General features: G+C 41.3%; 1 protein-coding gene across 10 annotated transcripts in view; it reads left to right on the plus strand.

Moving 5' to 3' along the window:
* ptprsa (protein tyrosine phosphatase receptor type Sa) overlaps positions 1 to 15828 on the plus strand; it is a 241846-nt gene that overhangs the window by 98007 nt on the left and 128011 nt on the right. For all 10 annotated transcript variants that reach the window (XM_086263230.1, XM_086263221.1, XM_086263226.1 and 7 more), the window contains one exon: positions 12380 to 12603. In XM_086263230.1, coding sequence (XP_086119356.1) covers positions 12510 to 12603 — 94 coding nt within the window. In that variant the 5' untranslated portion in view covers positions 12380 to 12509. The remainder of the gene's footprint in view (positions 1 to 12379; positions 12604 to 15828) is intronic.

Below are 15828 nucleotides of genomic sequence, written 5' to 3' on the forward strand. Positions count from 1 at the left end.
AAAGATTCCTGGGCTGTTTTAAACGCCAACAGATTCCTTGCAGTAGAAAACTGCCAATGTTCTCCATGTCACTGGGGCTGGCTCCAAAGCCTGTCTGGGACCAGTGTGATACAACCATCTACCTCCAGTAAGCCCCCATCAGAGACCCCCATATCCTCCCACTTGTGTGTTTGATTGTGTTTAAAGTGCAGGGGGTGTGTCTTCGCTCTCACTGGCGTGTTCTGTCCTTATGTTGTAATTCTCTATGCAAAACAGCTTTCAGTATTTCTTTTGTCTGCCTTCTTCTTTGTCTTTTCCAGACCCAGTAATTGTACGTATGGGTCGGTAAGTCTATCACATTGCTTTTAAGTCATAGCAGAACAGTAGAGCTTTCCGTCCTTTTGCTGTTTTTGTCTCAGTCTTTCCGTCTCCTTCAAAACTCGCAATACACAGCATGGGTGTGCAAAGTGGTAAAATGACAAACGCACACACCGAGAGAATAAAAGACAGCAAGACAGAGAGAAAGCGGTCTTGTTTATGCATTAGTTGCAGGACTTAAAAGGCCCACCACCCCACCCACTCTACCATCACTTAAAATCAGCGTGGATACTGCAGGCAGGAAAACAAACAAGCCCAGCAACAACCCCCACCCACACGATTTCTGCCGGGGTGTTGCTGTTTTGAATATTGCAGAATAAATTTAGTCTTGTTTTTTGCCATCTTCTAAAAATATATTTTATTTGCATGCCATAGCTTGGTCTGACTCACAAAAGTATGTAGTATACAAAAACTTGAGGTTATCCTTCACACACACAAAAACAGAGCTAAATCAGGCAGGGATGGATGTCTTGCTAACCATTCCCTGCTGTGAAGGAATGTATGGTGTTATAAAGGAGTATTTAAAGATGTTTACCAGCTGTCTGACCTCCCACCTTTGACCCCCACACACCAGCAACACCACCACCACCCCCAACCTTTACTCCCACGGCGCCCTCGGCGCGCTGAAATTCGCTCTAAAGTCAAAGGCGCGTGACGTGCTGTGGCACTGTGGGGGTTTAATAGTATGGTGGTGCTGAAGCGTCATTTGTCGGAGTGAAAGGGTCAGAGGGTAGACACATGCTCAGAGGAGTGATGGCTTGTAGAAAGACTGTGCGCATGAGTGATTGTGTAAGAGAACCAGTGTACATGTACACCTCTGAGAGGCAACATGTTACTACTATATATATATATATATATATATATATATATATATATATATATATATATATATATATATATATATATATATATAATCATGGCAGCACAAGAACAAGCTCTGAGTACAAGATCCATAGAGGCTGGGGTCTATCGCACCAGGCAAGACCCCAGGTGCAGGCTGTGTAAAGATGCCCCAGAGACAATCCAGCACATAACAGCAGGGTGCAAGATGCTAGCAGGCAAGGCATACATGGAACGCCATAACCAAGTGGCCGGCATAGTGTACAGGAACATCTGTGCCGAGTATAACCTGGAAGTCCCGAGGTCAAAATGGGAGATGCCCCCAAGGGTGGTGGAGAATGACCGAGCTAAGATCCTGTGGGACTTCCAGATACAGACGGACAAAATGGTGGTGGCTAACCAACCGGATATAGTGGTGGTAGACAAACAGAAGAAGACGGCCGTAGTGATCGATGTAGCGGTTCCGAATGACAGCAATATCAGGAAGAAGGAACATGAGAAGCTGGAGAAATACCAAGGGCTCAGAGAAGAGCTCGAGAGGATGTGGAGGGTGAAGGTAACGGTGGTCCCCGTGGTAATCGGAGCACTAGGTGCGGTGACTCCCAAGCTAGGCGAGTGGCTCCAGCAGATCCCGGGAATAACATTGGAGATCTCTGTCCAGAAGAGCGCAGTCCTGGGAACAGCTAAGATACTGCGCAGGACCCTCAAGCTCCCAGGCCTCTGGTAGAGGACCGAGCTTGAAGGATTGACCGCCCACAGGGGCGTGCTGGGTGTCTTTGGTTTTTTTATACATACAGTATATATATATATATATATGTGTGTGTGTGTGTGTGTGTGCGTGTGCGAGCATGTCACTTTCTTGGAGGCTTAGAGGCTCCATTGTGCTATCAGAGCTGCCTTTCTTCTGTTGTTTGCCCACGTGCATGCCCGTCGTCCACAATAATCCTCTGTCTGCCACACAAGCAAACTCTTTATTCCAGCGGTTTGTAGGAAAGTAAGACAAATTCACAATTGACTCTCTGTTTCAGTAGGTTATTGTGGAGGAATACATTAATATGGATCATGCTGCATTATTACCACAAATTACTGGATAAATGAATGTCACATGAGGTGGCTTGAGCCTCAGTTTTTGGCTAAAAGACATGCCATCTCACGCTGGGCTTTCTGATGGTTATCTAGGAACACTCGAGGGAATAAAATAGTTGGCAGTTAAGTTGGCATTTAATCACTCAATATGTAAGTCTTCTTTGCAGCTAGTTGTTGAAAACTTACATTGCCTGAATTGGCAAGTTACTCCTTGAATAACTTTTTTCTTGTTAAAATACAATGTAGACAGAAAATTTAGGAGGTGTTAATTTTATAACCCTTATTTGAATTAAAAATTGGATCTTTTACTTTTACGTTTTCACGTTCTTTGTAAAGTAAGTGTACAATTTTTTCCCCTCTTTTTGTCTTTGGTTATTTGTAGCATTTGAATTCCCAAGTCTAAGCATCACATTTGTTCCTGTCTGTTTCTCAGATCTTTTTTAAAGTGACTGTAAAAAAACAGTTGTCTGTACCGCTATAGTGGGAACGCTGGTGGTATGACTGTGACGGGTGCACAAACAGGCAGAGAGGCAGAGTGTGGGTCAGCCTTGCCATCTGTTTTGGGTCTCTGCAGTGCAGTAGATTGACAGGGATACAGACACTCTGGTAACACACAGCCTGCTCCACATAGTGTTGCACAACGCTAATTGCTATGATACCATGTTTATTGTCTTTCTTGTATATTTGTAACATATAATCAGATTCAGTGTCGTTTAAACCAAACAAACCCAAAAGACAGTCATTTTGCACATCAGCACAGAGCAGTTGCTGCTGCTTCAGTCAGACAGAGGATGTTGTTCATCTTCTATTTTTTTGAGAACTGAGAGGGAGGTTTCAAAAACAGTTTTACGCTTACTTTGGCCATAAGAATGTGGAGAAAAGTTGCCAAATCAATTCAGAATAACATGCCAGGGATTGGTTTTATTTGACACAGAGAGACTCCTAACTGCTAGTACCTAGTGCTTGTAAGGAGTCCTTGACTTTACGTGTTAACGAATCGGGTACACCTTTGTGTCCGTTTCAATGAGAGATTTGCACTGATCAGTATCACAAGGGAATTTAAATTGCCAAAGCTTCTAGCTTTGAGCTTGTAGGTTAGAACTTAGTTAGGACCAATTAGTGTCATGTGAGAAACTTCTGACCATAAGGTTACTGCTACGAGCATGGTTTAGGTGAGATGACATGTTTAAAATGTCATTACTTGCTACACAGCAAGAGATTCGCTTTTCATGCATTGCCTTGTCAACAAAAATAGGTTGTTGTAAGCAGACATTCAAGGCTTTCGTTGCCTAGATAAACTCTAACCTCTCTCTTTCATAATCCTTTTAATTGTTGGCCTCAAAGTGGAGAAAAGTATTACTCAACACCCTGATCCTCTTTGCAGTTACGTTGCTTGTCATCTCTTGAAGTTACTGAAAGTCTTTGACTTCTCTGGTCACAATATCTGTGCCAGTTACTTTCCATGTGGACTGGCCTAACTAACTAGCTGTCTACACTGGCATATTTTTTCTTTGCATTTAATGGCAGCTTACCTGGTTGATATGCCTAGACCTTGCCAACGAGTTTCCAAGTGCAACTTCCCAGATGGGACTGCGCAACAAACCATTTGGCTAGTCACGTTCAGTCTGATCCCCCAAAGTCTGAACTACATGTCATGAGAGGATAGTCAAATGCCTTTGCTGTTGCCATCACTATTGTCTGACTGTTCACTGTGGAAATGAAGAAAATGTAATAGAAGCTTGTTACAGATGGTGTAACAAGCAGTGAAAATGTAAAAAAAAATTTCGTGTTTTGTTTTTTTGTAGTTTTTTTTTTTTTTTTTTGGGGGGGGGGGGGGTAATAAAACTTAAATCCGAGCAGTGGCTTCAATGGGACTTCCTGAAGTACGCTTAATGATGTCCAGTGTCGTGTGTTATGTTTTCCTCTCTAAATTGTTGTGGGAATGTGAATTTCTCGTGGCGATGCATTTTCATGTTCAGTCCTTTTTGTCATTAATCAGATAATGGCAGAGAAGTGCAAATTAAAATGCACCTTCCCTAATGACACACACACAAAATAAGTTTAATCCTAATTCTTGCTCCCCCAGTGAGGTTATTAAATACTGTTTAGCCTGCTGATGAGCTTTGGCCCAGTTTCTGAAATTACCAGGATTAACTTAATTTTCAATTAAATACTTAAAAAAAGAGGCTGAAAAGATGACCACAGTGGCTGAAGGTTTTTTTTTTAAACTAAATGACTTTGTTCCATTTGTATATGTCTCTGTATTAGTGTATCTTTGTATATTAATACACAAATCTATCCCATCTTTTTTTTCCACATTTGAGAAGTACAGAATTCATTAAAAAGCTGTCAGGACAAAAGGAGCCTTAGATATGAACCCTAAAGAGCACCCCTGTTTTATATGTAACTGATCAGTGCACATGAAAATCATATTTTTTGAAACCTGAAGTTGCGAGATCACATAATGGACCCAATTTGCTGCAGATGGATGCTGCTGGAAAAGAGGCCTATTTATGTTTATAGACAAATAAATGAATTGAAAAGAGTCAAAGGCATGATTATCAGGTTCCGAAATACTGTATCATCCTACTTGCACAAGTTAGTTAGGATTTTTATTAGATGATCTGTGCCATGCAGTAAGGTTTTTAGATTTCCGTTATGTGAAGCAGAAAAAGAAGGCTAACTTGGCCACGACAGTTTTGTTTCTTTTCTAATCTGTCATGTTGAATTTGTAGAGCAGTGAAACTGCAATGCAAATGGAATGGCACACTCTTTTCGGAAACGGATAAAGAAGTATAGAAAAATAGATTGCATGTCTTAAATTTCAACTTTTCGGAGCGAGGAGCCAAGGATGGCGCCAATTTAGCTCGGTTGTGAATTTTATTAACGTGCCAGTAGCCATTTTGTTGTGTAGGTGTGACAGTTTTTCAAATGGTATATGTCTCATTTTGGAAATGAAACTTCTCAAACCACACAGCAAATGTTACACAGTAAGCCCTGCCAATTGCAGATAGGAATCTTTCTAAACACCCTGGACTGCCAGTCTTTCCCTCCTCTGCCTCCTACTTGATCACTTAGAATAATCTCATTCACCCCCCCAACCCGCATCCCATTTCCAGAATGAATATGAAGCGTGCTTCCCAAGCTGTCCCAGCCGCCCTTCAGAAACTTCTCTCCCTCTCCTGTGGCAATTTCTAAAGGGCATTCAAGCTGCTGGCTAGTTGGTGCGATGCTTGTCTGAATCTGTGGGCAGCAGGCCAAAAACTGATGTCACTTCTTCAGACCCTCCTTCCCCCACCTCTTCTCCCACCACAGACACTCCTGAACAACTGCCTCTTTATATAAAGAACTGCTGCACCTCCTTTCTCCAACTTAAAATTGTGATTTTTACTCTGTCCTATAATTAAATACCTCTATTTTACTTTTTATACTGTTTAGTTATACCCTTTCGTCCTACCAGGGTTATCCCAGACACTGCCACCTGTAAATTTAGGCCTTTGTCATCGCTGGCTGCCAGGGCGACAGACGAGGAGAGGCAGACAAAAGTGTACATGTGTGTGAATTTCATGTGCCAACTTGTAATGTCACAGTATGGCGAGGTTACATGGGATAGTGTGTCACCCCTCGGTGACAAACAAAACGGCTGTGCAATAAAGTCTGGGTTTCAGTGGTCAGCTTGGTGCCCAAGCCTCCCAGCTGCCAATCCGTTCGTCTCGACTGCACAGGCCCGATGCTTACTGCTGTGCACTCAACCTCAACAGAGGTGGATTTCAGCTAAAAGCCTCACAGCCCTGGGTGTTTATTGGAAGGACAGCAGTGGCTCATAATGTTCAGAGTAAACCCATTTCCTGCTGATCGAACTCAGAGCAACGCTGCGAGAAAAACAAATAGTTGAAGATTCAGTGGGCTTGTGGTAATTTGGTCTCAAATCTTTTTGTAAATCTGCACTTCCTTTTTGAAGAACTTAGACCCGACAGCGAATGTTGGGGTGTGAAGGTTGTCCAAACACCAGTAAGACAAATTTACAAAACGCTGAGCTTTAAAAACTGTATATAATGTCTTAGAGTGCTTTTTCAAAAGGGGAAGTTACCTTCTAATACCGGGAATATACAGTTAAAGTTATTTTTAGTGTAGCATTGCAGAAAAATCTATTTTAGCAGGCAAACTGTGGCTCAAATGGCATCTCCCAAAGATCCCAAAGAAAGGTTATGGTGCTCTCAGGGGGACAGCAGATGGCCGACACAAGGTGTCTCTGAAGTGTCAAGCATCATTTGTGGAACTGGGAGACTGGGAACAGTTAAGGGCAAAGGCTCATGGGAAAGCTACTCCATGGAGAGGTTGCCAGGGGAGGGCGTTCTACAGTCCCTTAATGAGGTCAAGGCAGTGCAGTTCTCCCTACCTATGCAAACAGTCTTCACTTTGGGCAAACATTTTGCTCATCCATCACTGTAACAATATAATATGCTGTGCATAAATGTCAGTGGAGGTTGTTTTCAGGCTGTTCCCGGGATGCTCTGGTGTCGCTGGGCAGCAAAGACTTGTGGAAACTGGCAACTTTAGAACCGCTCATAAACTGGGAACCTGTCTCTAATGTATCTGTTTACATCTCTGTCATTTCTACTGGCTCGGATTCCTGCTCTGAATGTATAAGACATGTAGGGTTATCACATTTGTTTTCATATTTCTGTTTGCCTTTTGCATTTAATGGAAATGCCAACACTGTCTTGCATATCTAATATGCTTTCCTTATGTGAGCATTTCTTGTTCCACCGGGGCTTCTCTACATGTGCTGAATGACAGGTATACCATTTTTTCCAAATTTCTTTGACATTGATCTCTCTGCACGGAGCGGATGGCAACGAAAGAGTGAGGCTGGGAGGTAGATACACACTGGGGCATTTACATAATAGTCCTGCAGTTCCATGCAAATTCATGTGATTTCCTACCAAACATCTGCAATGCAAGCATAGTTTAGTATGCATGAGTTCAAGGGGGAAGGGAAGCAGAGAGAGGAAATGAGGGATTGGAGGGGAATGGGCAAGAAAAATAAAACAGAGACGCTGTAGAAGATTGGGATGATGACTTGTCTGATCAGGAAATATTTAGAAGACAAACATACCTTTCTTCACACCCTCATCTCAGATTTTCCCTTAATATGCATAAAATTCTGATGCAGAAAACTAATAAGATACAGGGGATGAGTACGTGTCTGTGTGTGTGTGTAGCTGGTTGGTGGTGTTCCTTACCAGTGACATATGGAATCAATACAGTTAGGACTTCAGCGTGGTAAAAAACAGATGGTCTCTATAGACTTGTTTTATAGCTCAGGCCTGGGCGAGTGTCTTGTGTAGCTGTGCTTCTTACAGAGACAGACATATAGAGTAACTCACAGAAGGAAGAACTATATGGGCATTCATACTTAAATCATTCCACAAACGCATACAAAGAAACAGCAGAATATGCAGATCTTAGTTTGATTAAATAAAGTCCTTCGGGCTTGCAAACATAGTGTCACTCATACAACGCTCAATCGCATTCATACACAAGTACAGGCTCCTGATCAGCTGAATGTCCAGCGTCTTGCATCCTTGTGTTGTTGCTCCTCTATAAGGTGTGAATCGATGAAAAGCAGTAAAGTGGCTGAAGTAAAAGCCTGTAACACGAGGCTGACGCATAAAAACTTCATCTAAGGTGAAAGACTGCAGAGAGAGAGACAGCAGCTTGAAGGCTAAGCATAAAGAGCAACTAGCACAGTTTGAGCATGAGAGTGATGGAAAAGGATTCTTTTTGCTGCTGTTGTTTCTGTTATCATCATCCTACGGGAGGGGCTGGCATCTGCCCTGTCGTGTTCATTTAAATCCAGCATTTCCTTCTTCTTTAACATATCTCCCTCAGTTGTTTTTTTTTTAATAGTTAAAAACTGACATATTAAAATTACTAGTAATTTGTTGCAGGAATTAGAAAAGTTTTGATCACGCTTGTGTTGTTATGTGTTGTTGATGTTATGTCAGCAATGACTGAGTTAAATATATATGTATAGGCTGTTTTGCAGTAGATTGATCGTTGTCTTTGGACGGATGGTGAGCTGCCAGTGTTCTACAGCCTGGCAAAATTAGACTGTGTTACAGGCGTTCTGGAAACCTGGCAATCTATGAAAAACTCACTCTTTCTAAAGCCCCCAGAGTTACTTTTTGGAGTACAAACACTGAAAATATTATTCTTTTTGAGAGTCTAGACATCAAACACTCGGTTTTGATTGCGAAGCCCAACCAAACTGTGGTCTTTTTAACCGTGTGTCTGAAGTGAGCTTACTGTTCATCACATAAAAGGGATTATTAATGTGGTCCCTCAGGTTATAAGTAGTTTTTCTCAGTGTAAATGCAACTTCACATCTTCAGTGTGTGTGTGTGTGTATCTGTGTGTTTATTACAGTTACTATCTTTGTAACAGTACAGTGCATGAGTGGATAAAAACATCTTGTATTGAAGTTGTGACTCTCGTGGTCTCCATATGCTTACATACCTGTAACTTTATTTTTTTTAAGGATTCATTTCTGCTTTTTGTTTATTTTTTTTTACTTTTTGCAGTGCAGTGTGGTTATGTGCGTGTGTGCATATGCGCACTTTTTATATTAACTTGTCATACTCTCATTTCATGCTTATGGCGTGGATTCCCATCTTCCCTTCCCCTCAGTGCCTTTCTCAATCTTAGTAATCAAATGCATTAGTATCAATATTGCATGGGGAAACGAGCCGAATTTAAAGCTTGACCATGTCAAAGTGAGAGTCCCTAATAGCCAGTGACTGCCACCACTCAGTGGAAATTGTGCTGCCATTTTGGCTGTAATTACTGAAGCTTGGCTCTGGGTTAATATCTCGAGTGATGGGCAGTTTTCACATGGGATAAAAGTTCTAGCTTCAAAATATATTCATTGCCCATCAGTGGGAATAGCCCAAAGTAATGAATAGACTTTGTCTCTGTATGGGTTTTAATCAAAAAGTGTGCAGCACTTTTTAATTTAGTTTACTTCAAAGGGGATTTTCACTGATACATGATACATGTGTGTCAGACAGTCTTGTGATATTCTACTCTCTGTTTGTGTCTTATCTACTTGCAAATACTTAGATACAATAGATTCCTTATTCAGTCGCTTTTTACATCTAGATTCACAGATCAACACATTTTAGAAATAAAAATTAGAATTAACATAAACAGTAACTACACTGGAGCACGCTAACTAACATTTGCTGTGTTACCTTCAGATTGTGAGTAAAGTTACAGATATTTGCCAGCTTGGAGTTAATGGCCGTGGTAAACATCAGTACAGGTGTATTTTGTGTGATTACCTGAGTGGTCTCTTGCACATTGACCACACTCCCATCTACAGGGCATGGGTGGTCACTCTTTGATGAGTATTAAAATGGTGTGAATTTTATGCTTTTTAGTCCCTACTCATATGAACACCTATGGGAGATATGAAGGAAATACCTTTTTCCTATCGCCCTGTTAGTTTACTAAGACATGCTAAAGTTCATTTCTGGTGGTGCATGCTAGCCCAAATATTTTACTTTGACTTTTTTATCCCCTCTTTTTAGTCAACTTTCATCTTTCCATGCACACTTGTCTGTGTAATCTCTGTCTTCCATTTACTAAAACGAAGGCAGAATGAAGCACTATACCCAGCGTCCATGGTTAATCTCCAGCACCCATATGGTTTTAGGCTATGTTTGGTGAGGCTGTTCAACAACAATAGCTGATGTAGTTGTGTTGTGAAGTTTATATGGCAACCAGAGGTGATGATAGTAAGCCATGTCCTAAGGGGAGACCCATAAATCACAAGTTAGGCATGTTGTGAACAGAGAGTTATTCCCTACAGATACACGAGATTCTCTCTGTCAACCCCAGTGTTTAAAGTCAGAACAATAAAGCCATCATTCATAACTTCTAGACTGTTTTTTACTCCCCCTCTATTCTCTCTGTTTATGTGTATTTTACTCGGTTCTTACCAATGACATCACTGGCCCTCCTGGCAAAGAAGAAGAAAAAAAAGCGAGGACACATGTTGGTCGTGTGCGTGTAGTATTGTGTTGAAAGATGAGCTGAGCTTCTGAAAAACACCCACTCTTTCTTGGTATGGTGTCGCCACAAAAGGCCTATTGTTAATCGCGCCTTTTGTGTTTTTGTAAGTGTGCCTGCGCCATGTTTTTCTTACATATTTTCCACATTCTTGCTCATTACATATAGGGAGGACTGGGGGGTTTAGAGGTGAATAGATTTTGTGTTATATATGGATTTGGCTCTATGTGTTTGGGGCTTAATTTTCAGTGCGCCTGCAGCAGCATGTGTCTGCTATGTGAGCCTGGTCCAGGAGTTGTGAAGGGTGGGGCACTCTTAAATGCCTGCTGTCTGGGGTGCTCGGTTACACTGCAATTAGCCCTGGTTTTCTGCCTCTCACAAGGCCACAGTCAAAAAATGGAGCCCAGCAAAACAGCTGGATTATATTAACCTTTTTAACTCTCCTGAGAATTTAACTGTTTGACATAAATCGCAAACCTGTAGGTAGGGTTGTCTAATTTCATTTTAATCTGTTTAAGTTATTTATTTTAGTTTTTACTTATTCGTTTTATTTCATTGAATTAAGGTAATGGAAGCTTTTGTATCTCAGTCTTCTACTCCCAATAAAAGGTCACCAAGATAACTGAGACATGATACAATGAGGTTAAGTGATGAAGTGTAGTACGCGTTGAAATGATGCATCCCTGAACTTCCATGATGGCTTGTGTGCCAATGTGCTTTTGACCCTGAATCCATCTGAATGTTTTTTTTTTAAGTATATTCGTTCCCTTATTTGGCCTCTGTAGTTGAATAATACCTCTTTCATTAAAACCTGAGCTGTGAAGCAGGTAAAAATGCTTTTTTCAGGGACATTTAGAAAATTATTGTTCAAATATATCAAAGATCAACGTGTTGCCAAAAAACAAAACAAAAACAGTGATAAATTGTACGTCGTCTACACAATTAGTTCAGTTGTACCCTTGTTAACCACCTACAGTGCAAGGTAGTTAATCTCCCTTCTAGTAAATCGCTGCCACCCCTTGTGTCACCTCAGCTAAGCAGAATCCCTGGAGCTTGGGGGAGTTCACCGTCTTGCACAAGGACACCAAAGCAGGGCAGATGCTGGCTGACACTTTGTCCTCTGATCTGGGTCCTCTGAGAGCGCACGGTTTTGGGTTTTCATGTTCACAGCTTGATTGCTGAGACAGACAGAGCTTTGCGTTTAAGCGTCCTTGAGCATGACACTGAATATCTCTCTGTAAGTGGTAAAAGTATGTCAGCACATATTCATCACATTCATGTCGTGATTGCTCCTAGTTCTGTCTTTGTGTGTCTCTTTATGCATATCTTGTTAATTAAAGAGTATGTATTACCACTTGGTGGTGTCTGTGCGCAGCACCAGCCATATCAATGAGAAGAGGAGTGCCTGTGTGGGTGGGAGTGTAGTGGGTGTCATCCTGGGTTCCTTGGTCTCTCTGTGCAGCTTGGGGGATTAATGGCAATTTGAGTAAAACAAAGAGACGATGCCTGGGATATCGTCAGGTGCCTGTATAATTACAAGGCGGTGAGATAAGCAAATAACGACAAGATCAGGCGATTAGGAGGCGAAGAAGAAAGAAAGCAGCGGCAGCCCTGCCCTGCTAATTGAGGGATGTGAGAAAACAGTGGTTGTGAGATCGGAATGTTAAAGGTTTGGGGATGTGGCGCCTTTACTCCCAGCTGTGCCACTGATAACCTGTTACCTTCTTCCATTTATGCGTTACCGCCAATGAGGGATTGTAGAAAATGCAGCAGACTGTCGTGACCTGTGTTCTTTTGCTGTGGGCAAAACCACCATTGTGGAACTGGAGGTTTTATATGGAATTGTTGCAACAGTGAAATTGTTATGACACTTTAGTTTCATAGAATATAAATGCTAAGAAGTATGATGATTAATGTACTGTGACAAAATCTGATTGTTACAAAGTAATATAGGTAACAAGTGTTTTTGGGTTCATCACTTTTATTTATTCATATTTATTTCCTATTCTGTGTTTTGCAGAGCGTCAAGCTGTCCTGCTTGAAGACCCCACACGTCCTCGTGCAGTTGGGGCCTCGGCTCTCCGGCCAGGTCAAAGGTCACTCCGACCCTACCCTCCCCCTCCCCCTCCCCCTTCCCTACCAGAGCCAAGATGGCCACCAGTGGTGCCCTGCCCATCTCCTTGCAAGTCCTGCTGCCTGTGATCACTCTGCTGCTATCACTGCTGCTCACCGGCTCCAACGCCAGTAAGTACCAAGATCTTCTCAATTTTGGTGCCTTTAACAGGTTCATCACTCATATCTGCAAACTTATTAAAAAGTGGAGTAATCACAAAAAAGGGGGGAGAGAGGGACATTATATAAGCTTTGGTGAACCTTTTTTCTTTACTTTGAGCACTTCCAAGATGCTTTTGTTGCATTTTGCGACTGCACATTTGTATTTAAAGATTGCATGCTAATGACTGTTTACATCTTATCTAGGTGGGACTGCTTTAGAGTAGCCAGAGGAAAGAAAAAGCTTATTTGTAAAACCAAAGCCATATTCATTTAGCTGTAGCGGTAATCCTTTGGCCTGTGTTTTTGTGTCTATGCAAACGTGGACTAGGCAGTAAATTCCACTACTGGAATTACAGGGCACTTGTATGTTTACATCACTGGAGCCACGTGTAAAACACGGCTTATACAGACAGAGGTGTTGTTTAAGTGATACATGGACTTCTCCTTGTATATAGCCACATTAACCAATTCTAAAATTCATGTGCACACTCATGGATACACCAGGGTTAACTTGGGGTTCAGTGTCATGCCCAAGGATAGTTCTACGTGCAGACTGGAAGAGGCAGGGATCAAACTGCTGACTTTATAAACAACCTACCCAATATCCACCAGAAAGTATGATGTTAGATAGCATTGTCATGATAGAATAACTTGGCTAAGATGCTTCCTGTTTGGATAGGCTGTAAGTCATTGTGTGGGTATTCGATATTTGGATAATGTTCTGACAATGCACTTATTTTCATATAAAAAGATTAATATCACATAATAATTGCCTAATTTAGGCATTGTATTTGTCTGTATGCAGTGTCCTCCATAGTTAGTAACAGAGTACATAGCGAGATTTCTATGAGCTAAATGTTTGTGTATTAGCCCTGGAATATGTCAGTGATAAGTCCTTAAAATGGGAAGTAACAGATTAGACACGTTATTTCACAGTCATTGCTGACTTTTGTTGTCTACCTTGAACAATTTAAGAGGGATATTGTATTTTCCACTCTGTTTGCTCCGCATTTTCTTTTATCTCCAATTTGACATTCAATGAATTTGTTTTTAGTGGTTCATGATGACACGATTGCTTGATTTTCCTCATGTTCCAACAGAGGCGAACCTTTGATTGCACAGTGGTTTGACTGTCTGGTAACATAATTGGAGTGTCTTTCAGCTCAGCTGGCAAAAAATATCTAAAACTGCACTCCGACAGATGTCAAACAGATGTCTTTGTTCTCACTGACAGTGAGGCCACAGATGAATGCGGAGCGAAAGTAAACGTCTTAGAGCCCCTGAACTTAATATGTGGCTCATTAGAATGTTCTTGTCTTCTGTCCACTCGCCGACTGTTTATTACGACTGCGTTTCTCCCTCGCGCAGCCTCTGTTTGCTCGCCCTGGTTTAAATAACAATCAGTGCAATCTGCTTCATCTTTGATGGAGATTAGCCCCCCGTACCCCACTGCCATCACCCACCCTCTCACTGTCTCAAAACAGTAGGGCTCTCTGCCCATCTTTGTCGATGCCGTCTGTAGATGAGATTGCTGTTTTTTGTCAGACTTCCTCGCCCTGTCCTGTTGTTTCACTCACAAGCTTGTACTTTTGTTGTTGTTGTTGTTCTCCCTTTTTGGGGGTAAAAAAGACACACACAGTCACACACAGGCACATATATGCATGCTGTCCTACTCCTTTTTCTCATCTCTTTTGGGGGCCGCACTATTATGCTTGGAAATATATGCACAAAAGCACAGGCTACCTTCCTCTCCTCCCTTTGAATGGCTTTCACCCCCACATTCATGGCCAGACACACACAGCCCAGTAGTGCAGTTGTCCAATTATTTTCACTCCCACTTGCTGGACTGAAAGGATGCCACCGTTTTGCAGAAAAGCCCAACTGAAAGCATGATGTCATCCCCACCTCTCACGTCCCTCCCCTCTCTCTCTGCGTCTCTCTCTCTCTCTCTGTCTCTCTCTCTCTCCATCTCCCCTTGCCCTCCATTCCTTTTATTTACACTCATAAATCACGGTGAGAAGGAGACATTTTTAATCAAAAGAGAAAGAAATATGGCTCAATAAATCCTGCCACCCCAACCATAATAATGCTTGGCTTGTGTGAATGTCTATACTTGCATACATTTATGTTCAGGTACACAAATGTAAATGTCTGTGTGTGTGTGCAAAGTTTGAAATATGCTTATGCGTAGAGTTACACCTGAGCCTTTTCACAGGTAGCTGTAAGATAATGATAAACTATAGAAGTATAACATTTGTATTAGGCCAGTATCATCCAACAACAATACTTTTGCTTACATGTGATTTTCTTTCTTTTTAATTTGTTTGAGCTCTTGGGTATTTTTTTAGTTCATTTAATCAAGCCAATTAATTCTCAGACACTGATGCTACAAAGACCACACCAGTAACAAAAGAAATGTAGTTAACAATTGAGTAATTTTTCATATCTTTATAGAATGCTTTAAAGTCACGATTAAAGGTAGAAAAGCATCCAGCACAAAGAATATAAAGCTTTAACTATATCAGACAGTTCTGGTTAAAAGGGCAGGCTGTTTTCCTTTAGAAAGAGTCTCTGTTGATACCCAAAATAGAGGCCTACTTTACAGATATAAGGGTTTAAAAAAACGAACAACACTGTCAGCGTATTGGACTCTTTAGAAGCATGAATGACATGATTAAAAGGGGACATAATGGGGTCATTGTTTATTAACTTGCTGAAATTGATTGTCACAAATAATTTATATACATACACATTACTTGTGAGTTGGGCTCTAATGAGAAGTGTTTACAATTTTGTAAACCTCTGGTTGGCTCTGTAGTGCAGTGGGTTACAGATTCAGCTAACAAGCAAAGGGATCCTGGTTCAGTACCTGGAGGAGATACAGATCCCTTTGGAGCCACGTCAGGAAGAGTATCCGGTGTTCAAAAAGGGGGGGGGAAATGGCTAAATCAAACATGCTACCTGGGTACCCCTATATAAATAAAAAAAATTTCATGTTTAAACTTCAGCTGTAGAAGTGATGCCATATTATATTTTTTGTGACTATGTCTTTATCAATTGTATTGATATTGCAATACAATTGCAGGTGTGAAAACATTGTTTTGTCACATCTTCAGATAGAATTCATGAGGATTTTTTTCTCCTTTCGTTTGGAGAAATAAGTTTTGTTTTTGTTACTTCCTGTTGAGAAGCACA

Source organism: Aulonocara sp. 'chitande type north' Nkhata Bay, linkage group LG15, assembly GCF_057382095.1.
Source record: "Aulonocara sp. 'chitande type north' Nkhata Bay isolate Kocher_YH1m ecotype deep benthic linkage group LG15, A_spYH_male_GT1.1, whole genome shotgun sequence".
Classification (NCBI taxonomy): domain Eukaryota; kingdom Metazoa; phylum Chordata; class Actinopteri; order Cichliformes; family Cichlidae; genus Aulonocara; species Aulonocara sp. 'chitande type north' Nkhata Bay.